At 43.2% G+C, this 26347-nt stretch overlaps 1 protein-coding gene across 2 annotated transcripts in view; it reads right to left on the bottom strand.

Moving 5' to 3' along the window:
* LOC124603882 (G-protein coupled receptor Mth2-like) overlaps nucleotides 1-26038 on the bottom strand; it is a 643834-nt gene extending 617796 nt beyond the window's left edge. The window contains exon 1 of one of the 2 annotated variants that reach the window (XM_047136433.1): nucleotides 25954-26038. In XM_047136433.1, the coding sequence (XP_046992389.1) occupies nucleotides 25954-26032 (79 nt within the window). In that variant the 5' untranslated portion in view covers nucleotides 26033-26038. The remainder of the gene's footprint in view (nucleotides 1-25953) is intronic. The other variant, XM_047136434.1, reaches the window with a different exon arrangement.
* Between the last annotated feature and the right edge of the window lie 309 nt (nucleotides 26039-26347).

The following is a 26347-nucleotide window of genomic DNA, read 5'->3' as shown; positions in this document are numbered from 1 at the left end:
GAACAACCCATTTAAATAGAAAACTGGTGCCTCCCGGTCCCTCCTAAACAGATTAAATAATGTTCTCGTCACACCAGAAGCATATGAAAATGACTTCGGTGTCACGATAGTGGGTGCCCTGGGTCTATGATTGAGAAACCTAATAAAAATATATTAGTGAAGTGTGGGGGCGCATGGAAGGGAATCAGTCTGGAGCCAGTAGAAAAAAGGAAAAAGAATAAGCGTTATAAGATTCCATATCATGGATACCTATCAGAGAGGATTAGAAAGAAACTTACGTCAGCCAACATAGATCCGGCGTTTCTCGTACCAAAAAAATTGGGCAGTAGGTTAAGGAACCGTGAAGTCTTCAAAAAGGATGCTTCTCCTGCCCCGTAGTGTATCATATTGAGTGCGATAAAAGCTAATTGTGTAAGTGCAGATAGGCTGGGCATACAGGCAGGAATACTTATACGAGATTTAAAGAACAAAGACTTGACCCAATTCCAGTTCAGCTCTGAGAATATGCATTTGATTGACAACCAGCATCAGCCGCAGCACGTTAGCGATAACTTAAGTCTCTTACACACAGCAGAGATAGGTCGTATACTCTAATGTTCTGGAACAAATTAAAAACTTAAGAAGTCTTCATTTCCATCCTCTGGATACAATTAATGAACGGACAAATCTGCAAAACAAAAATATCTTACGAAACTTCCTGGCAGATTAATTCGCCGCAATACCCTAACGAATACAAACAGTTTCTCTTTTGGGACAGACGCAACTGTGCAAGTCCATTTTGAAAAATGGAAGAAACGGCAGGGTATCAAGGCAGATTAAGGTGTCCATATAACGTAATGGTTTTCTTTTTTTTTTAAATGTGTGTGTCCTCTTCCCTCTTAATGTTGTGATGGTTCCGTCTCCTTTCTGCTGTTACTTCCCGCTTTTCCACATTAAACAATTCACCAATCTCATGTCTGTTTGGTACCGCTCCTGCGCTTCCGTCGTGTGCGGTTTCCGTACTCACGGCTAGTATTTATAGTTACATAGTTTTTCTGTTTTTGTTCCCTGTCGCGCAGCACTGAGCAACGGTTGTTATGGAATTTTTGTAAGTAATTCTAAGCAATATGTGATTTCTCCCCCCTCGCCCGTTTTACTGCATTTTACTTGTCTTATTATTTTGGTAACTCTTGGTGTCCGGTCATGATGTCCATTCTTTTCGGATTTTCTTAGCTCCCTTTTACCCTGTTCACAAGGAAACTTTGGGTCCATGACAACAGTGAGATGGGGATGATCTTAGATGATTAAGTAAGCTTATTTGTAAATAAGGTCCTGTTCCCTTTCAATTTGTTTTAATTTAGAAATTTTAGCCGCATAGTTCCTTATCTGATATTTCACACTTGAGATCCCCTCCGATTCGGATGTAACATGATATTTTTCTTGTTACGGTTTTACGCCAGAAGATGGAACCTCAAGTATTCCGAAACGGGTACACAATAAACGATTGTGGATTAAGCAACTACTCTGCGGTTTCTTCACTTTTCTTAATGGGTAGTTTCGTCGTACGTCCCACATTCATCTCTGTAGTTATTTCACGCAGTGTTACTTGTCTGTTAGAACAGAGAACGCTGCGAAACGCCGCTGCTATCGGTCGTAAAGTGAAGACCGTCGGTCACTGTGTTTTCCATGGTGAGAGGTAATACCTGAAATTTGGCATTCAAAAATGGTTCAAATGGCTCTGAGCACTATGGGTCTTAACATCTGAGGTCATCAGTCCCCTAGACTTAGAACTACTTAAACCTATCTAACCTAAGTACAGTACACACATCCATGCCCGAGGCAGGATTCGAACCTGCGACCGTAGCGGTCGCGCAGTTCCAGACTGAAGCGCCTAGAACCGCTCGGCCACAACGGACGGCGAAATTTGGTATTCTCTGCACACTCTAGACACTGTGGGTTTTGGAATATTGAATTTTCTAATGATTTTCGAAACGGAATGTTCTATGCGTCTAGCACCAACTACCACTCCTCCTTCAAATTCTGTAACTCCCGTCGTGCGGCCCTAATCACATCGGAGAACTTTTCACGTAAGCCACCTGTGTACAATTGACAGCTCCGCCAATACACTGCCCTTTTATACCTCGTGTACGCAATACTACCTCCATCTGTACATGTACATATTGGTATCCCACAAATTTTGTCGTTTCAGTGGAAATCTGTCACATATAACACCATGTGTACACAAACTGGCAAGTCAAGTTTTATTAGAAAGCTAGGCTAGACATCTGAGATCTGTAGATGACACGTTTTCAGTTATTTTCTAAGCTGCACGTTGACAATCAAGCAGAGTCAAAGAAATCTAACGAATCACCTTTATCTAGATTTTCTCACTTAACTCTTTCACTTCAAATAGTTTTCCATGTTGTAGACATTGCTGATTGCTTTTCAGCTATACGAACAGCCACAAATAGTACTGAAATAGTGACCAGTGTCACTGAGACAAGACCCTTAACATTGGTTTTCAAATCGATCTTTGCTGTGCTTTGGCTCCAAAATATTTATCGAAGAAACAAATGCAATGATACAATTGTTTATAGGTCTGGAAAGAAATGGCGTAGTAAAAATGTTTTTGAACCAGGGATTCTCCTGTCGCTCTTGCGGCGGAGTGAATGACGCACGAGCCGGATCTTTGTGGCTCACGACGGAAATTCGCGTCGCCGAGATAAGACATTCGCGGTTAGCTGTGAGTACAAATGCTGAGAATTTACATGAAATGAATTGCAGCCACTGTCTACAAAGATCAAGTTGTAAACTAGGGAGTAAAACACTGGCACTGTTGTTCTGGTTACCCATCCTTAAGGTTTGTACGACAAAGTTCTCTGTTCCTATCGCTTGCAAGGGTTTGGTGAAAAGTAATACCTCCGAATTTTATGTGAAAACTCTTGAGGCTTCTTAAATAAAACAAACGGTATTACCATTCTACATCATTATTCTTCGTGTCTACATATTTGTAGCGCTCTACCGCTAGTTGGTTCCAAATTACAACCTGTTTGTAACATAACTTTGTCGGTACCTGAGAAACAGTGCGTTGTAATCGAATTTCGAATTCGAGCAGTTCGTCCACACATGGAGCGCCCTCTTCTTCGGCTTAACATCGCCGGACCAAATAAGCGCGCTGGTACATCTGCACCAATCCGACGCCTTGCGTTCCCTGTCATCAATCATTCTCCGTATAGTCCCGACTTGGCCCGTCCGATTTTCATCTGCTTCCAAAACGTAAAGAACACCTTCGGGTACTTTCCTTTGATAGTGCTGCAGCAGTACAAGCAGAGGTGGGGTTGTCGCTCCGCCAACAAAGTCAAACACTCTGCAGTGATGTATCGACAGACTGGTCTCTCGTCGGAAGAAATGTGTTTGTCGCCAGGGTAATTATCTTGAGAAATAAATGTGCAGGCACGAAACAGTTAGATTTAGAATGTTAATAAGGTCTGTTTTATTTAATAAGCTTTAAGAGTTTTCTTGTAAAAATTTATGATGCATCACGTTTCAGCACGAAATACGGGAGAGAGTGTCACAGAAATGATACAGGATTTGGCCTGGAAATCGTTAAAAGAAAGGCGGTTTTCGTTGCGACGGAATCTTCTCACGAAATTCCAATCACCAACTTTCTCCTCCGAATGCGAAAATACATTGTTGGCACCGACCTACATAGGGAGGTACGGTCACCACGATAAAATAAGGGAAGTCAGAGCTCGTACGGAAAGATATAAGTGTTCATTTCTTCCGCGCGCTATACGAGATTGGAATAATAGAGAATTGTGAAGGTGGTTCGATGAACCCTTTGCCACGCACTTAAATGTTATTTGCGGAGTATCTATGTAGATATAGATGTATATATCTACTCTGCAGGCTACCGTCATATTCCATTCGCCGTACGCGTCAGGAAAGGAAATCCGTACTGTGCTGGATCAGCCCGATCCTTCTAACTTGAGCACCGTTGCCACAGAGGCAGATAAGAGTTAAAAGTAGGTTTTTTTATACTTTTCTCGGACGGTGAGCTCGTGACAGTTAGTCAATAAGGTACTCGCGATGCACGACGTTTCACGTTATAGTTCAGAGAGGATTTCTGTGACACTCTCGCGCTGAGTAAACCAACACATCACGAATCGTAGAACTCTTCTTTGAATCATTTCCATCTGTAACATTAATCCAGTTCGGTAAGAGTACCACACGGACCAACTGTACTCAAGATCTAGCCGCATCTTCCTTTCGCAGTGCTAGATTTACAAGATCGTTTAACTTTAAAATTTATCCACAAAGAAAGTCATAGACACTAGAAGGTTCCGATTATTGGCATACAAAAAAAAAAAAAAAAAAAAAAAAAAAAAAGAGGGAAGCGCCCAGAAGACATCGTCGGATGTCAATGAAAGTCGTACACATACTCACAAGTGGCAGATATGAAGATGATGAGAGTTGCAGCTCTCTGTGACAGGTGGAACAGCTTCCAGAGTCTTGTTAGTGTTGTTCGTGCTTAGCGTTGTTACTAAGATTTATAGGATATACACTATGTGATCAAAAATATCCGGACACCCCCAAAAACATCCGTTTTTCATATTAGGTGCATTGTGTTACCACCTACTGCCAGATACTCCATATCAGCGACCTCAGTGGTCATTAGACATCGTGAGAGAACTTAATGGGGCGCACCGCGGAACTCTCGGACTTCGACTATGGCCAGGTGATTGAGTGTCACTTGTGTCATACGTCTGTACGCGAGATTTCCACACTCCTAAACATCCGTAAGTCCACTGTTTCCGATGTGATAGTGAAGTGGAAACGTGAAGGGACACGTACAGCACAAAAGCGTACAGACCGACCTTGTCTGTTGATTGACAGAGACCGCAGACAGTTGAAGAGGGTCGTAATGTGTAATAGGCAGACATCTATCTAGACCATCACACAGTAATTCCAAACTGCATCAAGATCCACTGCAAATACTATGACAATTAGGAGGGAAGAGAGAAAACTTGCCAGCCGGTGTGGCCGTGCGGTTCTAGGCGCTTCAGTTTCGAACCGCGTGACCGCTACGGTCGCAGGTTCGAATCCTGCCTCGGGCATGAATGTGTGTGGTGTCCTTAGGTTGGTTAGGTTTAAGTAGTTCTAAGTTCTAAAAGACTGATGACCACAGATGTTAAGTCCCATAGTGCTCAGAGCCATTTGAACCATTTTTTTTTTTTTTTTTTTAGAAATCTTGGATTTCATGGTCGAGCGGCTGCTCATAAGCCGTGCATCACGCCGGTAAATGCCAAATGATGCATCTCTTGGTGTAAAGAGCGTAAACATGGACGATTGAACGGTGGAAAAACGTTGTGTGGCATGACGAATCACGGTACACAATGTGGCGATCCGATGTCAGGGTGTGGGTATGGCGTATGCCCGGTGAACGTCATCTGGCAGCGTGTGTAGTGCCGACAGTAAAATTCGGACGCGGTAGTGTTATGGTGTGGTCGTATCTTTCATGGAGGGAGCTTGCATCTCTTGTTGTTTTCCGTGGCATTATCACATGACAGGCCTACACTGATATTTTAAGCACCTTCTTGCTTCCCACTGTTGAAGGCCAATTCGGGGATGGCGACTGCATCTTTCAACACGATCGAGCACCTGTTCATAATGTACGGCCTGTGAGGGAGTGCTCACACGATAGTAACGCGCAATGTCTCACAAACAAAAATTTATGCGAAATGAAAAAAATCTTAATATAGGTACATGTTGCCCATTTATGGTTTTTTCTGTAGAAATGAGTAAGTATTTATGTTAAAAAGAGATTCTCGATGATATAGAAGTTTTTAAGGGAAAACGTCTTTAATCATGATCTGAAAACACTTTCGCTATCTGTCAGGTATTTTATTTCCTGCGTGGATTGCCAAAGTCTTTTATAACAGTATACTTCATCCCTTTCTGTGCTACCGTTAGGTGCATTGAAGGGTAAAGCAGATCATGTTTCCATTTAATGTTGTGAATACCTATATTACTCTCAAACTTAGATATATTCTTGATAGCAAATTTCGTAAGCGAATGAATGTACGGTGGCGCTGTGGTTAATATTCCCGGTTACTTAGAGAGATAACAGCCAAATCCCGCTTCAGCCTCTATACTTTCAAGAAGTTCCGATAGGTGGCGGCGCTATACGTAGCCTTCAAAACGGCGCCTGTAACAGAGGTGGGTTCCAAGCAGACAGCTATTCAGTTTCTTTTGGGGGAATACCAAAGCATCGCAGGTACTCACAGGCGATCGCTCAATGTCTATGGAGGCATGGCAGTGGAGAACCGCACGTGAGTCGTTGGGCGAGGCGTCTGTCATCAACGCAACAAGGTCAGATCTCCCGACCGGTTGCACACAGCTGTAACTCGTGCAGTGTTGGAACGTGCGGTCATTCTCGTTAGAGGCAGTCGACGGGTCACAGTCAGACACCTCGCTGCACAACTGGGCTTATGTGTCGGTAGTGCTGACAAATTCACCCACCAGCCGTGGTACTCAGAGGTGTGTGGCTATTCGGTTCCTCGCCATCTAAGACCATAAAGAGCAACGACTGTCAATCTGTGCGGAATTGCTTCCGCGTTTCGTGGATGATCGTGACAATTTTTTGTTGAACACAGCTAGATCCGGAAACAATAATGAGATTCATGAAGTGGCAAAAAAAAAATGTCAAATGTGTGTGAAATCTTATGGGACTTAACTGCTAAGGTCATCAGTCCCTAAGCTTACACACTACTTAACCTAAATTATGCAAGGACAAACACAGACATCCATGCCCAAGGGAGGACTCGAACCTCCGCTGGGACCAGCCGCACAGTCCATGACTATAGCGCCTTACATGAAGTGGCATCAGACCACCTCCCCTCCGAACAAAAAGTTCAAAGTCGCGCCCTCAACAGTTAAAGTCATGGCGGCTGTCTTCTGGGAGTCTGAAGACGTCATTCTGTTTGATATCCTCCCTCACGGTGCAGCGATCAACTCTGAAGTGTACTGTACTACCCTCAGAAAACTGAAGAAACGTCTTCAGCGTGTTCGCCGCCACAAAAATGCAAACGAATTTCTCCTTCTCCGTGACAATGCAAGGCCTCACACAAGTCTGCGCACTCGAGAAGAGGTCACTAAACTTCACTGAACTGTTATTCCTCGTCCACCTTACATCCCGGATCTCGCACCTTCCGATTTCCACCCGCGTGGCCCAATGAAGAACGCGTTCCGGGGGAAGCAGTACCTGGATGATGGGTAGGCTATTGATGCAGCGAGACGTTGGCTCCGACGTCTGCTAGTAGAGTGGAACCATGAGAGCACACAGGCCCTCCCAGTAAGGTCGCGTAAAGTAATCTCTTGAAAGTAGATTGTGTTGAAAATGGCCAGGTGCGAATAGGATTCAGGCACTGAGAAGTAGGGTAATGCAGCCAAAAGAGAGAAGAATAATATGATGAATTGGAACGCTGAATGAAATCAAACTGTTTTCAGAAAAAAAAGTGTTGCATTACTTATGGAACGCCCATCGTATTTGAGAGATGACGATCGTTTTGTTGGAATTTCTGCCAAGGCCATAATTCTGACTGATATTGAAGACAATGTCTATCTTTCATATCTCCTGAGAGTGTCCGTGAGACAACAACGAGGATGAAATGCGAAGAGCCCGTACGGTAGCAAATGACCCGCCGAGCTACTCTGCAGCGCCATTGAATCTGCAGACCTTCACGCGGCACGACATTACACTGCCCTCTACAATGGCTGCAAGAGGAAGTCGTGGCCGCTTAGCTTTCCTGTTGGAGTTAAGTAGCGATGATCGCTGACTGCTTCCATACATCAATGTCTGACACCGGCCGTGATGCAACATAACCTACAGCTCTTGAAAGTAAAAGACGAACGCAACTATGGTAAAGAAGAGACTCTTGCTGCACTGTACATACAATGGGTAAATTAAGGGTGCAGTCTTACATCTGAAAATTTTATGGGTTAAGAAGAGGAAATTTTTAACAATTTTTCGCTTTTTCGTTTTGTTCCAAACTTCGGCAGAAGTACAATGCGCAACAAAATTAAAGGATAACTTTTTAGAAACCCAGTAACTGTATCACATTCCGACGTACAAGTTTTAAATTTGGCTCAAAGCTACCGACAACCTTCCTCTGTAGTGGTGCAAAGCCGTGGCCGACCTGTGACGTCGCTCTCGGGCTCAGAGACGCTTCAAACAGCAACGTGTCGACACAAGCGAAAAAAAGGTCACAGTTAAGACGTTAATGCGAGCTTTAAGGTGGGTCAATGATGTTACGTTGGTACCTAATTTCACCAAAATTCTACCCAAAGCCCCGTAGGCGTTTCACACGATAGTAAGGTCGTCACTTCCCTTGTTACCCACAATTCACCTCTTCTTTTGCCGCCACTGCGATGGAGGTCAGAATCGTAACACCTAGCGTTGAAATCACGCTGTTTTCTTGTGGGGGGGGGGGGGGGGCCAAGGGAAACATTTTGCATAGAAACGCCTCAAGGAGTGGCATAAAGGACGTTAGGGAAACCATCCGTTCCGTTGGGCATTGATTCCCACCCATTTTGCTGTCGGAAATGCGATCCGAAACAGCGAAAGAGTTTCATACTTTTTCAGTGCTTGTGTTCCTCAGCCTCCTGCAGCGTGATAACGGGGAAAGGGGTGGTGTTACCTCATAATATGCGTGAATAAAGGGTCCCTGTAAGACACCTCAATTCGGCAACACCCTCGGTATCAGCCACGCATCCTTGTTGAGCACTTTAAAAATGTACCAGTTATAAACTTCGTTCAGCCACGTGGCTCCTCTATGCCTGAGAGTTAGGCAACCCCTTCGACTACCCTTAGGTACAGGGTGTCTACTTTCAGGCGCTAGAGCAGCTGCGAAACTAAACTGGTGTCGAAGTTTCCGATAGGTACACTTTTAAAGTGCTCAGCGAAGGTAGATGCTTTGCACCGAGGTGTTGTGTAACTGTGAAATGGGGAGAGGGCGGGTTCTTAGAGGGATCCTTTGCCGCTTTATTCACGCAAATGATAACGTAGCAGACGCCCTCGTGACCACGTCACAGGACACCGGGTAGCAGAAGCGCTGAAAAGGCAAAATATCGGTCCGCTGCTTTCGTCAAAAGGTTTTGAACGGCCCTTAGTAGTTCTAGCCAGTACACCAAACAAAAAACTGCGGTCGCGCTACACTTCAAAGGGATGACATCACGTTTAGTGAGGTTGCGGCTCCACGATGTCCTTAGAATAAGGTTTAAACGCCCAAGAGGTAGCAGTTCTCGAGAGCGAAATGTGTGGGAATCAACGCCCGAGGGAGGGGTTGGTTTTATTGACGCACTTTATGCCACTCCCTGAGGCCACTTTATATCGATTGTGAACGACGGTGTGTCTGAAACGTTTAGCTCGGCCACCCAATGCTGGATGTCACGGTTCTGACCTCCATCGCAGAAACAGTAAAAGGATTAGTGAATTTTGGGTAACAGGGGGTTTGACGACCTTCCCATCGCGCGACACGCCCACGGTGGCGTTGGGCAGAAAAGTGGTGAAATTAGGTGCCAACGTGACATCATTACCCCCCCCCCCCCCCCCACCCTTTAAAGCTCGCATGAATTTTTGAACTGTGACCTTCTTTCGCATTTTCGACAGCTTAGTGTTTGAAACGTCTCAGGTCGTCAAGCTTTTGCGCTATTACGGAGGAAGGTTTTCGGTACCTTTGAGCCAAATTTCAAAATTTTGCGTCGAAATGTGAGACAGTTACGGCATTTCGAAAAAGTTATCCTTTAATTTTGTTGCACAGTGTAGCAGCAAAGTAGTGAAGCCGAGACCATCACATCCAGTGGTAAAGTTAAATCACGTCTAAGAAACCACTCATGTCTGCAACTCTAGTGGAATAGAAATTGTACCTGGTGTATCAAGAAACAGCAACAAAAAGAAGGAAAAGGAAAGCAACACTTAACAGCCGTAGAATCAAGCAAGCGAATTGTGCGTTTGTGACTGAGACGATGGTGTATTTCGGTACTGCTCAAGGTACAACATACCCAGGATGCCTTAATTTTTCCCCTTCGCTTCCTACTCCTTCAGTGAAGCGGATAATCATACAGCCAGCAACGAGTCCAAATTAGTAACCGATTTTTACTTTTTTGCCTGAAAATAGGAATGTGACCTGAGAGGTCAAATTTCCGCAGTGTCAAATTGACACCATGTTTTTTTGCATCCGCACATTGCTTCGTTGTCAGAGAGCCGGCAGTGCTGTTCCAGATCAAAGACATTTTAGACATTATTAAAAGGGCACAAGTCCATTTAAAGACGACCAAGTTCTCCTAGCAGACAGTGAAAGCTTCGAATGTTTTACAAAATTATCAAATGGTTGTATACGAAAAAAAAATTGGTGGCAATGGAAGGGGATCATATAAAAAAGAACAATAACAGCGATAAACAACAGGTAAATTCCTTTACATACGCTGACGGAAAAAATAGCAACATCAAAAAGTAATTAATGTAGGGTAATGAAATTTCTGGAATACATTTGTATAGGTAACATATTTAGGTGATAAACACTGCAACATCAAAGGTTAATGTAAGCAATAGATACGCCAATGCAGATGTGGAATGCTGGTACATAAATAACCGGTGTAGCCGCCAGAACGCGTAATGCAAGCTTGCAAATGTGCATGCATTGTGTTGTACAGGTGCTGGATGTCAGTTTGTGAGACGGAGTTTCAAGCCTGTTGCACTTGGTCGGTTAATGCTGGCTGTCAATGATGCTAGAGTTGTCTTCCAATGACGTCCCATATGTGATCGATTGGAGACAGATCTGTTGATCGAACAGGCCAAGTGTAAGATGTCATGGTCTCCTGACCTTCATTGTTTACATATTCCGCCCTCACAGTCATATTCCGCACATCAAGACGCTTCATTCGAACCCAAACTCGATAAGATAAAGTCAATGTTGTATGAATTCATGTAAACGATATGCAAATAACAAGTAAGCGCACCGTGGTTGAAACACTCGAGGCTGGCGTACACACATACATTCCAGACACGACGGTCACAGGAGCTTTTAGTTCGGGAGACGCAAACCTCACGCCAGGGGGCCGGTCCCTTCAGAGGACGACTCAACCTATCTATGTTGGCGCGCGACCGCCCATAGAGCAGACAGCGTTCGCCCAAGTGAAAGGGGAGAACGCCCCCGTGCTCGGTTTAAAAGCAAATTCCGCTACATTGTGTGGGAGCGACCAGCCTATGCATTCTTTACAAGCAGAGCATGCAGTTTCAGATGTTTTCACAGGGAGACAGCAAACGCCAAACGCCGATGCTACAGATTTCCGGATTGGTCGCCTTAAACGAAACGTCATTCTCCAGTTTTAGAAGAGCAATGCTGATTGGCAGACGATATTTCTGATGCCTTGAGCTGAAGGAGTAATGGAAGAGATCGAAAGAGATACCCCTTCACGTCTGGCGTGGAGAGGGGCCGTTCCGCTGTCGCTCTTGGAGCGAGAACACGTAACGACAGCATGCGCGCTCGTACGTGTACTCAAAGAGCGAGGAAGAGTTATAGTTAAACGCCTGCGTGCGAATTTTTGAGTGGCATCGCGGTGGACTGGTTATCTGTCCGGTGTACCACGCTGATAGTTAGACTAGGGGCGAATAGGAGTCCTTGACTTCATCAAGGCGTAGGGAGAGTTTGATTGGCGACGGTCAATCCAGATAGAACGAGAGTTATCTTATTTGTCAGCAGCGAGGGGCGCACACAGCAGTCATCGCAGCTTACGGTATTGTGCGCTACAGCTCTTGCGAGCACCATATTTCCTCCACAACAGTACACTTCACTGCATTTCACACGCGACAGCCTCGACCGTACCAAGCAACATTCTAACGGATAATTATTCAAGTTGAGTAGGCGCGGCTCTCAGCCATTCTGCCAAGTCAATAACAATCTTAAACTTTGTATAGAAATTTCATTAGCGAAACCTATCCTTGAGAGGTAACTTCACATTCCGAAAAGAACCCGGAAATAACTTGTTCAATTCATAACTAAAAGTGCCATTGTGATTTCTCAGCATTTTTGCAAAATAAATAATAATTTTCGTTAGTTTCACGTTTTTCTTACACTAACTAGCACTACTCCAGTACCCAAGTATCCCACTAGTTACATAAGAAATTTTGTGAATTTTTGTGTCATTTCCTTACAGCGGACGACTCCAGAAGATATTTATTGCTGAAAGTTTTTCAGGCATTTCTCTTTAGAACGTTAGAAGCGTCTGTCTGACTTCTGTAGTAGTGTGGGGGTGGAAATTGCATCTTGCAGGAGCCACAGGGTAAAGGGTACATCTCAGATTAATCCGTTGCGCAGAATGACAGAAGAGCAGCCACACGATCACACAAGGCAACTTTTAGACACTCGGTAGAACATGTTGGGTTACAATAGCAGTATGTGGACGAGTGTTATCCTGTTGGAGAACGCTGCCTGGAGTACTGTTCATGAATTGCACACAACAGGTCAAATCACGAGATTGACGTACAAATTTCCAGTCTGGGTGAGTGGAATAACAACGAGAGTTCTCCTCCTGTCCTACGAAATCGCACGCCATGCCATAACTTCACGTGTCAGTCCAGTATGTCTAGCACGTAGACAGGTTGGTTGCTGGCCCTCAACTGACCTCCTCCTAACCGACACACGGCCGTCGCTGGCATCGAGGCAGAACCAGCTTTCATCACAAAAGACGACAGACCTCCATCTTGCCCTCTAATGAGTTCTCGCTTGACACCACTGAAGTCCCAAACGGCGGTGGTTTGGGGACAGTAGAATGTAAGCTACAAGGCACCTGACACGGAGGTGTCCTTGAGGTATTCAATTTGTAAGAACTCTTTGTGTCACTGTGGTTGGTAACTGCAGTTCATATTGCTCCTGCAGATGCAGTACAATGCACCAGAGGCTTGCGCCCAACACAACAGTCTTCCCTCTCGGTAGCGTGACGTGGCCGTCCGGAACCCGGTCTTCTTACGACCATACATCCCCGTGACCACCGCTGCCAGTAGTCATGTAAAGTAGCTACATTCCTGCCAAGTCTTTCTGCAATATCACAGAAGGAATATCCATCTTCTCGCGGCCCTATTACATGACCTCGATTAAACTCAATGAGGTGTTGAAATGGCATCTTCGTCGTCTTAAAGGCATTCTTGACTGACATCAATTCACCACGTTAAGTCACCATGTAATTCACCAGATAACTAACGCTCATGACCGTTAAAGCACGTATTTAAAGCAAGAGTGATGTTACTAGCTCCACTCTTATGTAATAGGCGCAAAGTATGAGTAGATGTCATCTTTCATATGTAGAAACACGCCTACAGACTTTCATTCATGTCGCACAACTTCTTCCTGGTGGGCCATTTTTTTACGTCGGTATATAGCGGGACAAATACACAAAACTAACTCAGATGTGGTTCAAAATTTGCAGAAATATAATGCTAGGTACTGAGCCGTGGCTGGGTTGCTGGCGTCGTCTTTCGAATTCCTGGCGCCGCTAGTTCGATCTGCCGTGCGATGTCCCTCTGGTTTGACGCCACTAATATCTTTGCTCGAGGTTGTTGACGGGGACGAGGCGTGTTGTGGCGTGGCGAGTTGGGGGGTGGTAACGGAGCAGGGACGACGGTGTCAGGGCTCCGCCTGGAGAGTAAGGCGAGCACTTGCGCAAGCGTCTTGGGCACGGAGTCCGGCGAGTGGTTGATGGGCATATTTGTGGGCCATTTGAATCCGTGGTTGACTTCGAGTGCCGTCATCATGCGCAGTCTGGCTAGCCAGCTCTGGGACGTGGCACACCGATGAGAGAGTTGAAGCCAGTTTTGCTGTACTGAACTCTAGGCCCCTTGGAACTGGCAAGCTTCTGCTTCGATTCATGAACTTCAGTTAAGTTATGGATCTTGAGGTCTTAACGGTTATTTTCTTATTGATACCTATAGGCCTGTTGTGACCACTGTAATTTTCAGCTGATCTATTTCACCACCAGTTGGTTCCTTGAATTGTGGCTATTGTTTGGTTATCCTGAGTCGATATTGGCCTTGGTTGTTTATCTTAAGCTGTGTCACACGACGGTGTTTCCTGAGCCGGAGCGATAAACGTGTTTCTTCTATGCTGTGGCCGGAACCGCCCTCCCCCTACCCGGATGGTTGGATTTTAGCCGATCTCCTTGGCAAACGTCGTACGAACACCAGATAAGTCCCTTTCTCTTGTAGTACGGCCGGTTGCTGGTTTCGAGAAACCTTCGGGCACTGCAGACGTCATCACTCTGTTAATTATATTGGCTTATGAGGTGCCTCGGTCTCAAAATTTACGATTGCTGAGGCGATGTAATTGGGTTTGGCGGCATAGTTTTCTTTCGGGCGTTTCGCCGTCGTTGTAGAGGAGGTATCTTGCAGTGACCCGGGTATACTGTTTGGCTAGTTATTGTTGCTTTCACGTAATTAACCTAGCTGTGTTAATGTTTCTTTTGCCAGTCTGTGTCTAACGAAAAGGCCTTGGAGATTCAATGCTCTCGTTGTAACCTTTCTTGGCCTATTTCGTGCAGTCTTCTGCTCCCTGCTTATAAGCCTTCTACCCCTTGTGAGGAGGCAAATCAAACTCTTGTTTACTTAACTGAAGCTGTTGTTATTGGAGGCCTGCCTGTTCTCTTATAATTAAATTAAGAGCTATTTCATAATTTGGGTTGGCTGAAACTCTTATTAATCAAGACCTACCTGTTTTATTGCCCTTTTATTGAGATCTGTCATTTTACTCAATCTGTGCTGTAATTAATTGAAATTGCGATTGCCAAAAGCCCATCTGTTTTATAGGTATTCGTGTCAACAAGGTAGTAACAGGGAATTACACACGATGGTACAGGAGCCCTAACCTTTCGCTTTGCATCCCTTTATCCATAATTGTAGGTTTCAGGTATGTTGGCAGAAGTATGAGGAAAGAGATAACATTATGACTACACAACGTGGGCGTTAAAACTGCTCTTATGTATGGCAATGAGAAATGGATGCTAAGAAAAGTAGACGTACGAAGAAGTGCAGCAACTGAGATGAGGTTGCTGAGGTCATTACTTCGACTTAACGCTAAGAGACAGAGTGCGTAGTGAAGATTTAGGACAATAACTAGACGTTCAAAAGGAAACAAGGGATTAGAGAACACCAAAACAATGGTATGAGCACGTATACAACAGCACACATTTAACACTTAGTATTACATAGCTACAATAAATATTTATTATTTTATAATTATTTGTAGCAGTATGCCATACGTCTGACGCAGTGAGGATGCAAATTTGTTTGCAGCTGGAAAGCTGTACCCCAGCAGTGGAAGTATCTTAGATACAGTCAGTGAACCCCTCCAATGTGTAAAACATCTTTAAACTTCCGGTTAGCTTACAGATGAGTTAGTGTGAATTATTTGAGTTTCATTATGTAAGCGAGATAAAGTTCAAAAAAGTTTCAAATTATTTTATGTTGGAAGTCGCTAAGTGTCCTCATTACACAGGGGAAACTTGATTTTCCTGTCTTGATTACGACACTTGTTTTATTTTGACTTCGTTCACCAGAATCCAAGAATATCAATTTTGTTCTATCACATAAAGTTTTTTTATAATTTTGGCATTTGTAATGCAAACTAACTATACCAAACTAAATATACCAAATCCCAGAAGAACGAATTTTGAGTCAAAGTAAGCAGACAATTCAAGGAAAGTAATTTTGCATCACTGTGTCTTTTCAGATATATGTTACTCGGCTAGTGTTGAGTACATAGAAGAGTTTTAAATGAACTATTTTATTTTGATTTATTTGTTAAGCTGTAACCACGCAGAGGAGAAAATATCTGAACAGTCCAGGTAATTTTGTTATAATTGTGGACGTTTTACGAGCATCACACAGAGACAGAATATGACCTCATTTGTTAAAAGTGTTTATTTTGCTTATTTTGGAGTGAAACAAGGCTCTAAATGGCTCTGAGCACTATGCGACTCAACTTCTGAGGTCATTAGTCGCCTAGAACTTAGAACTAATTAAACCTAACTAACCTAAGGACATCACACACATCCATGCCCGAGGCAGGATTCGAACCTGCGACCGTAGCGGTCGCTCGGCTCCAGACTGTAGCGCCCAGAACCGCACGGCCACTCCGGCCGGCGTGAAACAAGGGGATCAGTATGAATCATGGACCCCTCACAGAAAGTGAAGCGTTTTTGTTTCGAAGTTAAGAAAATGTTCAAAGGGGCATTAAGGCTCTTAGTTCTGGAGTTCCAATTTTGTGGTGTTGCCGAAAGAATCACCTAGATGATTGTTACTTCTGCATTTGCAAAGTAAAAGACTCCAACATGAAAAACAAAGGAATGATTTATTCTACATCTACATGGATACTCTGAAAATAACATTTAAGTGGCTGGCAAAGGGTTCATCGAACCATCTTCACATTTCTCTATTATTCCAATCTCGTATAGCGCGCGAAGAGATTGAACATCTATATCTTTCCGTGCGAGCTCTGATTTCCCTTATTTTATCACGGTCATCGTTTCTCCCTATGTAGGTCCTGTTTCTAGAATCAAAGAACATTGACAGGAAAAGCTTGCTGTATTCTCAGAAAATTTTGCTATTAGTATTGCATATTTAATTGGGCCTAATGAAGCAATTTAAAAAGGCTTTGGATAAAAATGGCAATGGTTTTAAATACTTAACCAACAAGCTGCCTCAGCTCTTGGAGCTAAAAGTCGAAGAGGGTATATTTGTAGGGCCGTAGATCATGGACCTAAGTAAAGCTAAAAGTTTTGAAGACTGCATGACTCCTCAAGAACAGGAAGCTTGGATTGGTTTCGAAGAAGTGGTTAAGAAGTTATTGTGAAATAAGAATTATTCAAACTATGTGGAATACGTGAACAACATAACATGCTAGAAAAATTTAAGGACTTAAGGTGCAACGTAAGTCAGAAGGTACACTTCACTCATTCACATTTAGACAAGTTTCCAACGCATGGCAATAAGTGAAGAACAGAGTGAGAGGTTTCACCTAGACATTAGAGAGGTGATGGAGTGCATTCATGATGGCGGACCATTGTTAATTGCTGCAACGTGAGAGTCCTGTACATTACTACAAGAAGTTTTTCATTCGGACGGCAGTAGTACTATTGACTTGTTCAAGTAAGTGAATAAAAGGATTGAGTTTGGCGTTTTTTCTATGAATTTTATGTGTTAGAATAAGTCTTAAGTTGGGTTATTTTTTTCATTTTTGTGCACTGAATTCTGTCTTCTATGGAAATAGTGCAAAAGAATACGTATTTAATTCCCGTGTAGTACATTACGCGGGTCTTATATCTCACATGAAATGAAGAACTGCATCTTTAAAGCATGCTGTAAAGAACTGTATTAAATACAGTGTTTAATACTCCTCATTCGATACATGAAAATGGCTTCCCATTGATTGATCATCGCTCTTCAACACACAAAATAAGTTACTGGATTTCAGAAACGTTTCAAAAATTTTTTGTTGGCCTGTGTTATCAAATAATGGATGGCTAATTTGCGAGCTTTCTACGTATCTCAGTGTTTATGACGTCGTATCTGCTGAAGCGTGTGTCGTACAATGAACTAACGTCGCAGGAACATTCAGTTGTATGCCTGGATACTGTATGCAAAATGTGTTGGGAATACAGTTAGTAATAAAAAATTAATGAATTATAACATCAGGACTGGTGCGCCAGTTTTAATACAAGAACAGGGAAAATGTAGTAAAGGATAAACTTCTTTCCTTTCCATCATTTTTTGGGAGTGTCAGCGAGAAAAAGTTTCGTAACTATTTGAAGTTACGTGTAAAATTTGTTGCAGATCACAAAGCTCTCTCATTCTCGAACACTGGATGAATATACTCGTGGTCTGGACATTTGCACGTGGTGAGTTCCTCAGCCTCAAGACCTATACACAGTTTCTAATAGCGATACATGTTTGTTGTGTTGAACCTATAACGTAACTGTAAAGTAGGTAATGACAGCAATTTGAATTTTTTTAATTCGGTCCATAATCATACGAAATATTAAAAGGCAAATTTTTGTTATCCCTGAAAGCCGTTAGATAGGCGATCTGCAACTTGGATTGGGTGCCATGAACTGGGTCAGCCCTTTAGTGGTAGAGATAAACCCAGATGTAACCAAAAGAGCCCCAGAAACATTTGCAGTGTTAATTATGCATGTCCCTCGTATACGAATAAATTAAAAAAAAAGATCTCTGTCTGACAAAAATACAAAATTTATAGTCCCCTTGTAGATCATCACATTTAATCGAATATTCCAACATTCTAGTACCTTCAGTGAAATATGTTTTGTCCGACTGGGCAATAGGAGCATCTGTATCAGCTTCATCTTCTATCGCTCAGTCATGTCTTCAAGGTTAGGAAAAAAGCAGGCACTCGGAGCCACACATTGCGATTACAGAAGCAATTCAAAAACCTAGATCAGGCAGTGTTGTCATATGGTTCTGCCCGTACGGAAATGAACAGCAGTTCATGAGAACTCCAGAATACGATGGGCATAAGTTCTACTGTAGGTCGAATTATTCAACTTCCTTTGATGCGCGGATTCTTTGGTCATTCGCGCTTTCGATTTCTCTTTCGTGTCTAGCTTGCGATCATGGGGCTCGGCAGAAATTTTTCACAAGAAGGGGCAAGATTCTAAAATTGCTACTTTTGATATAATCAGTTATTGTGTCTCAAAAGATAGGTAATTATCCCCTTGATATGTTGTGCTACACTGTTTGACAATTGTTAATGAACAGAGAATTGTTGGACAGGAACAATCTGAGGCAATGATGGACGAAATCACACTACATACGTAGTAGAAATGGAGTGATATATTTGTAATGAAAAACTGGATAACGGACAAATAATGTTCATGTTCGACGTAGGTCCCAACATAAACATCGATAACGAAGTCTCTTAAGGAATATGCCCTCGTCGGACATTAATATGCATTTTGCACCTGTTATTCATGTTGGCTCTCAAACTGTAACAGGGGGGTTTTCAGTTCTTTCACACTTCGGGAAGAGGACGTTCGTTGAGAAACACGTCTGCTAAAAATATCCCTGGCATGCTCTATAAGGGTTTAGGTCCGGGGAGTACGCAGGCCATTCCATACGTTCGATATCTCACTCTGAGCTGTGTCCGACACCTCAGCAGCCCTGTCGAGCGGGCTTTCTCGTCCATAAACAGAAGATCGGTACCCGCCGGCACCCCTAAACAGACGGACATGATCCTGCAATACCGCCGTGATGTAACGGCACCTCGTTCAAAGATAACCAGCGGTGTTCGACCATTGTGCATAATGCCTGCCCACACCGTAACATCTAGACCATACCGATGATGTTCATGAACAAACTGCGGTGTGTAACGTGTTCCCCTCTCTGTCCGCTCTAACTGGTGGCTAGACTCACTTGCCTCAGCGAAGTGACATTCGTCACGGAAAACCACTCCTAAACACTGTTCATGACCCCCAACCAACACGCTCATCCCAACAAACTCTTTCGCGACGATGCCATTGTTGAAGTGGGATGCTTCTCACAAGCTTCTGAGCATACAAACCAGCCTGATTTAATCGCCGCGAAATGGTTCCGGGAGAGACACGTGTACCGGTAGCTGCTGCAAGGTCTGCAGCGATCTGCTCAGGAGTGTGATGTCTGTCTTTTTTTCCGCTAGGGCTACGTATCAATCCTCGTGCGATGTTGTGCTCCGTGTGCGAGTACCGGCATGCTTTCACATTACATTTCCGCCTTCAGCGGCCCCTTTTAATTACGAGATGTCACTTTTGGACGCACCCCTTACTTTGATCACAGTGACACTTTGACCAGTTTCGAGCCGCCCAACTACTCATCCACTACGACTGTAAGCACTCAGACGAAGTCCTGCAGGCTTATTATCCGACCTCACGGAATGCCGCACTACTCGGTTGCACAACAACCTTCGTCAAATACCGTACTGCACGAACTGTCGAATGCATTCACAGAGTTCGTGCACAGGCTTCGCTGCGATTAACTCGTCCCCGTCTTCTATATTTCTTGATTACACTGTGGAACAATGAAAATATAAATCGAATGAAAATAGCCAATTCCTATCAATTCTAATATGCTGATCGCGAATATCACAAAGACAATTCAAAATTAGCTCTAGTTTTCATTATACTCTGTTTTATTACGGTGAGGTAAATATATATGGATGTTTATGTTACGTTTAAAATCAAATATTATAGTGGTTTGTCAAAGTCATAATAACTAGTAACAGTGGATTATATTACTGTCCCTAGTCCTACTTGTGTGCAATATTTTGGATATAAACATTTTGATACCAATTTTACTGATCTTTTTATCTCCCTCCTCTTCAATTTCAGTGACTTTATTAATGCATGTAATAATTTTTGCACATTTGTTTCCAAATTAACTACCAGTTGTTCAAGTTGACTGCTATTGAAGTGAACAAAAATGCCACGAGTTTGTGTTAACAGTGCTATCACACTTTGCTACGTGTGTGGAGAAGTTACATTTGCTTCACGCCATTGATTAAAAAAGCTTACAGTTGTTATTTTGGCTGCAAAATAGGTGATCAGGATTATCCCTGGGCTCCACCTGTGATCTGAAACATTTTTGCCAGCAACCTCAGGAATTGGATGCATGGGAAAGGACGTTCAATGCCCTTTGCAGTGCCCATGATCTGGCCTGAGCCAACTAACCACGTCAGAGACTGCTACTTTTGTATGATTCCTCCTATCACGAAGGGAATATCTAAGAAGAAGAAGCGGACAGTTATCTACCCTAACATTCCATCTACCATACGTCCAGTTCTACATGGGGAAGGATTGCCAATACCTGTACCACCGACAGAGTGCGAGATTACTTCTGATGGGGATTCTGAACGTCCTGAACCATGTACATCACAAGATCCAGAGCTTCTTCCAAATACATCATCAACTGATGATCCACAAAAATTGTCTCAAAATGATTTCAGTGATCTCAGTGGAGATTTGGAGCTCTCTAAAGCTGAGGCTGAGATTTTAGCAGCAAGATTGCTGCAGCGCAATTTTCTGGAAAGCAATGTAAATGTTTCATTCTACCGCAGAAGAGAGCAACAATTCACTCCTTTTTTTTAAACATGCAAGATAGCCTTGTGGCATGTGCAGACATAAGTGGTCTAATGGAGGCTCTCAGAATTAATTACAGCCCTGATGAGTGGAGATTCTTTATCGGTTCATCAAAGTTGAGCTTAAAAGCAGTGCTTTTACATATTCGTATTGAGCTTCCTTCTATTCCAGTTGGGCATAGTGTGCATATGAGTCATACCAAAACATGAAAATTTCACTAGAAGCCATCAAGTATAATGACTCTCAATGGCAGATTTGTGGTGACTTGAAAGTGGTTGCACTGCTATTAGGTATGCAGTTAGGGTATAGCAAATATTGCCGCTTTTTCTGTGAATGGGATAGCCGAGCTCGTGCATCTCATTAGAGTAAACGTGAATGGCCCACCAGAAAATATCTTCAACCAGGTATAAAGAACATTAAGAGTGAACCACTAGTAGATCCTAAAAAGATTCTGCTCCCGCCCTTGCACATCAAGTTGGGTCTCATGAAAATTTTTTTTAAGGGAATGAACAAAGATGGTGATGAGTTTAAGTACGAAAGGCAAATATTTCCAGCCCTACCATCGTTTTTTATTGATGCAAAAGGCTTTTCATTTGCGAAAAGAATTTTATTAAATGTAAGAACACAGCACTTGATAGCGCTGGCATATAGTACCCTAGACAGTATCAAGAAACCTTTTGAAATTAGTTGTAATAGTAATTCTGTCTTATGTGACTCATAAAAAGAGTGTATTATTCCGATTATTGCAGTTTGGTAATTTAAAACGAGCAGCCAGCCCGCAGCGTTTCAATCACGGTAAAAATAGAAATGAGCGTTTGGCATCGTTGGCCGGGAGGCCCCTATTCGGAGAAGTTTGACCACCAAGTGCAAGTCTTATTTCATTCGACGCCACATTGGGCGACTTGCCCGCCAGTGATGAGGATGAAATGATGAGGACAACACAACACCCCGTCCACGAGCGGAGAAAATCTCCAACCCGGCCGGCAATCGAACCCGGGCCCGCTTGCATTTGTTCGATATTGTTCGTCGCAGTTGTTCGGTGCGGATGTCCCATGACACCCGTTCAAGTTCAGTGTTGAGCCGTTGAATCAGTTTTTTATTGCAGAGGGCAGCTAACCCGTTGACCCAACACGCTGAGCTTCCGTGCCGGCTATTAAGCAGGCGGACTCAATCAAGGTGTCTGGTTACTTAATGTTTGCGACACTGAGCATGAGCGGCCTTCCGCGCAGACCCTGCTGAACACAGCGGTTAGTTGGCGACGGCAATAGCAACGCTTCCTCCCCAGGCCGTCAACAACGAAGGTAAAGTGTGACGCTATTGACAACTGTTTCTCTTGTAATGTTACAAACTCGGTGTTTTTCCTAAGTATTTTAATAATTTGTATTATACATTTTTAATAGCTATTACGTTCTTTCTTTGACGTTTTTACTGGGTTGTTTTTTTAATTTGAGGGTGGCCTTAGCCCCAATACATTTTATCATAGACGCTCGCACATTCTTGAAAAGAAGTTTGTGGATATAAATGTTGGGGACAGTTTCATCCGGTTTAAATAGAACGTTTAATCTTTTAGCTGTAAGTAGACACACACCTTATGGCTTTTATTTGTCCGTTTCTTGGCATGGCTAAATTTCGATAAGTTCTTTTATTCCTTTGTATACAGTGAAGCAGCTGAAGATACAAATTTAATTTGCGTAGCCGGTCTTGTTCCCCAATAAGGAATTCCAACAGTCCCAGCGGTCTTGTATATTCAAAACCTCTATATTTCTTTTTGCTGTCATTGGTCGGGTGTTGCGAAGCAATTATCGATTGCTCCGTAACAACTGATAGTTGATCCGTAGCAATTGGCAGTTGTTCCTTTGCAATTGTGAAGCAATGTAGGGATATTCGCATGTTTGCTGAACCAATCCCTTTCTGCAGTTCCGTAAGTGCTGCACAAGGGAGTGACAGAGGAAAGATTGCAGACACTATCGCCGCGGTTCTATAAAGTTCCGCAACGATTTTCTTGCAGAAGAGCGCCGAAATGGCTGTCGTACCGAGCAATCACCAAAATTTACTGTGAACAAAAACTCGATTGGCAACGTTTAATCTGCAGACAATTACTTCTCTAAATTCTTGAGACACCTTTGACGAATAAAAAGCTCTACCCAGATCGCAGTAGGGGACAAGTGCCCCCCCCCCCCCCCCCCCCCCCCACTGTATACGCCTGTGTTGAATTATGGATTCATCTGATTTTATGAAACTTTTATGTTCATTCGATTTTGTTAATGATCGATAGTCAACAAACGTTGCACCAATTGAACGGGAAGTTTGATGTACACAAAACTGTGTATATAATTTTGAGGAGACGACGTATCGAGATCTCTTCAATATCCGCGAGCACACCTACCTACAAACAGCTTTCACTGCATGTGGCACTGCAAAATTTTTCACGATCTTGTCGGTTGCACAGGTATTTGCGCGTCCTTGTTACACTCTTCATCAATAGTGGACGTACAGTGATTCCTAAATTTTGCGGCTCTATTCGTAAACGGAGAAGTACCTTAAATATTAACACTTGATTAGTTACGTAGCCTCCAAGAACGAACAGTTAGTAAGTGCATCTCCATTCGAAGGAGTAGAGCGAGCAATTTTAGATCTAGCCCATCATAGAGTCTCGGTTATTTTCAGCCAGTTACCAAGCAAGCTGTTAGGGGCCAGAGAGTTTTGCCATTCGGGTATAAGTGGGAGGGACTTAACAGTCCTGGTCTTTACCTGTCAACTTCGGAAGGCCTCTCACAAACCTTGGTCATAACTGGCGGACTGGAACTATTCTAAATAATTTAATTTATTTGTAGGACAATAACCTTCATTTTCCAGACAAAAATTAAAATATTGTGTACCTGTGTTACGTATGTTATATATGTGATTATATATTACTGTACGGAGTGATGTAAATTATAAAACTACGTGTTACATAAATAAATTTTTTAAAAATTCCTGCGACATTTGTTCAGTTGACACATTTCACATCATAACGATGATCATGACTACTAACAAAGTAACACGTGATTAGTCAACTAACTCTCTCCATCCACTATCTCCTCCATCCCCCCCCCCCCCCCCGTCCCCTCCTCAACTGAACAGACTAACTAGTTGGCAAGGGAGGGAAGGGAGAGAGTCGCGTCTCGTCGATCGCGCGCCGATCCCTCAGGACGAGAGAATGCCTTCTCGAGCCGGTGGTGTTAGCAAATCTCCACATTCAAGTCGTCGTGGCCGCGTCTTTCCCGACACGGCCAGTACATAAAGGGCCTCTACACGTTCAGTATTTATTAACAATACTGTCTTGTCAGTTCTACAGAACACTGAAGTCGCCATCGTACCACCAACAATTAAGTCCGTATTTCCATTTGAAAACGCAATTTCAAGACGCAAAGATGTCGAAGAATGATTCATCGTTCGTTGCTATTTTATTTACTACAACTGTCAGAAACAAAAGAAAATTAGATACGCAGCTGGTCGACTTGCTCACTAAAATCCGATTTTCTTACGATTTACGAAAAATTATTAATGAGATCACACGACAGAATAGAGAAATAACACGCGTTAATTAGAAAGAAAATAGCAGTTGGAAAAAGGATGGGAGTAACTGAAGCCTCTGACGCCAGGAAGGCCGTTTGAGTGATGTTTAGTACATTGTCAGCAAACGCCAGGTGTATAATTGTCATGAAGACATGCAGAACAGTTGTATCTGTCCTGTAATAATATTTTTAGTTAATTAAAGAAAATAATGAAAAAATATTTTATGTTTTGTGATTCTGATTTCCTATGGCATGAAGATCAGTAATATACAAATATAAAGAAATAGGGATGAAAGTCTTAAATAAACGCAGATTTAGATTTTGATCATTACATAATTAAATACTGCTACAGTTGCATGTTGAGCTTCCTTAATCGTTCGTACTTTTGTGTAACTGGCATACATGCAGACCACCAGTTATTGTATAAATGTTCGAAATGGAAACAATTTCCCATAGTTGCAATATGGAATGCTGCTGTGATTTAATTCGACAAGCTGAAATGATGTTTCAATATTACAAATGAAACCATGTTCCGAAGAATCATTTATTAACCACATTCTGAAGTAATAAATATTATTATTGCATAAAATTACACCACCTATGAATTTTGTATTAAAATATTATTCAAAAAATTCAGTCCGAGGAACTATGATTTTGTTTTGATTCAGATGTGTAGTACGTGGACATGCATGGATGCAGATACTGCCATTTCAGACGTATTACGAGGCCAAACAATAGTTTTTGCTTGTTTATGGACTACAAAACGCGGACTATTCTTTGAACAAGTTGCCTCTTTCGTGTTAAACAGCACCACGCCTTGCCCTTGCTTCGGAGGCAAAGTAAGCAAAGGAACTTGTATTTCCACAAGCGCAACGTTCGCACAGCTCTTGAAGGGCTGTGGAGTACGGGGCGAGCGTTGGAGGACGGAACAGCTATCAATCCCTTCGGACCAGACATATCCTTCTGCGAACCGGTTGTGTCGACAGATCTTCTGTCCAAATCTGTATGTCCGCGTATCTCTGGACACCGATCCAGTTGCGTGTGGTTCTTCAGCACTCGACAGCAGAACGGAGTTGATTAACGGATCCGAGAAAGCAGGCACTACGGAATCCCACTTTCTGCGACGTTGCTGGTGTTCCGCAACTAGGCTTTTTTCGCTACGTCACCATTGACCATAGAGAGGAGGAGTCGAATTCTGCCGTTGAAAAAATGAGTATCGAGAGAATTAGGACGATGGACATACCCTCCTCCTCAGACGCCGAAGCCATGTAGATCGCGACAGCTGCCAGGACGACGGCACGAGCTGGTAGCGTGCACCACATCGTGGAGACGGCTGCGTTCTGAGTCACTGAGAGCGGCCGGCGCCTAAAAGTGGCTGCAGGAAGGAGCACTGTAGCCGCAACTTCCCGCTCCGCTCTCAGTATCAGCTGCTCAAGAAAAGGGGCCGCCAAATCAGTCCCGGGTGCAAGGGCAGCTCGGGTCGCCGATAACATCGGCCGATAGCTTAGTTAGTCTGCATCCCATCTCCTTCATCAGTTTCTCGCCATTAAAACGACGCCGAATGCTTGAGAATGGGCTATGTCTGCCTGGAGAAGAACGTGCAACACCCTTTCCTCAGTTACTGGAACAATAATATG

This window comes from Schistocerca americana, chromosome 1 (genome assembly GCF_021461395.2).
Source record: "Schistocerca americana isolate TAMUIC-IGC-003095 chromosome 1, iqSchAmer2.1, whole genome shotgun sequence".
NCBI lineage: Eukaryota > Metazoa > Arthropoda > Insecta > Orthoptera > Acrididae > Schistocerca > Schistocerca americana.
Note: the sequence above shows the minus strand (reverse complement) of the source record. Positions and strands in the feature narration are given on the sequence as shown.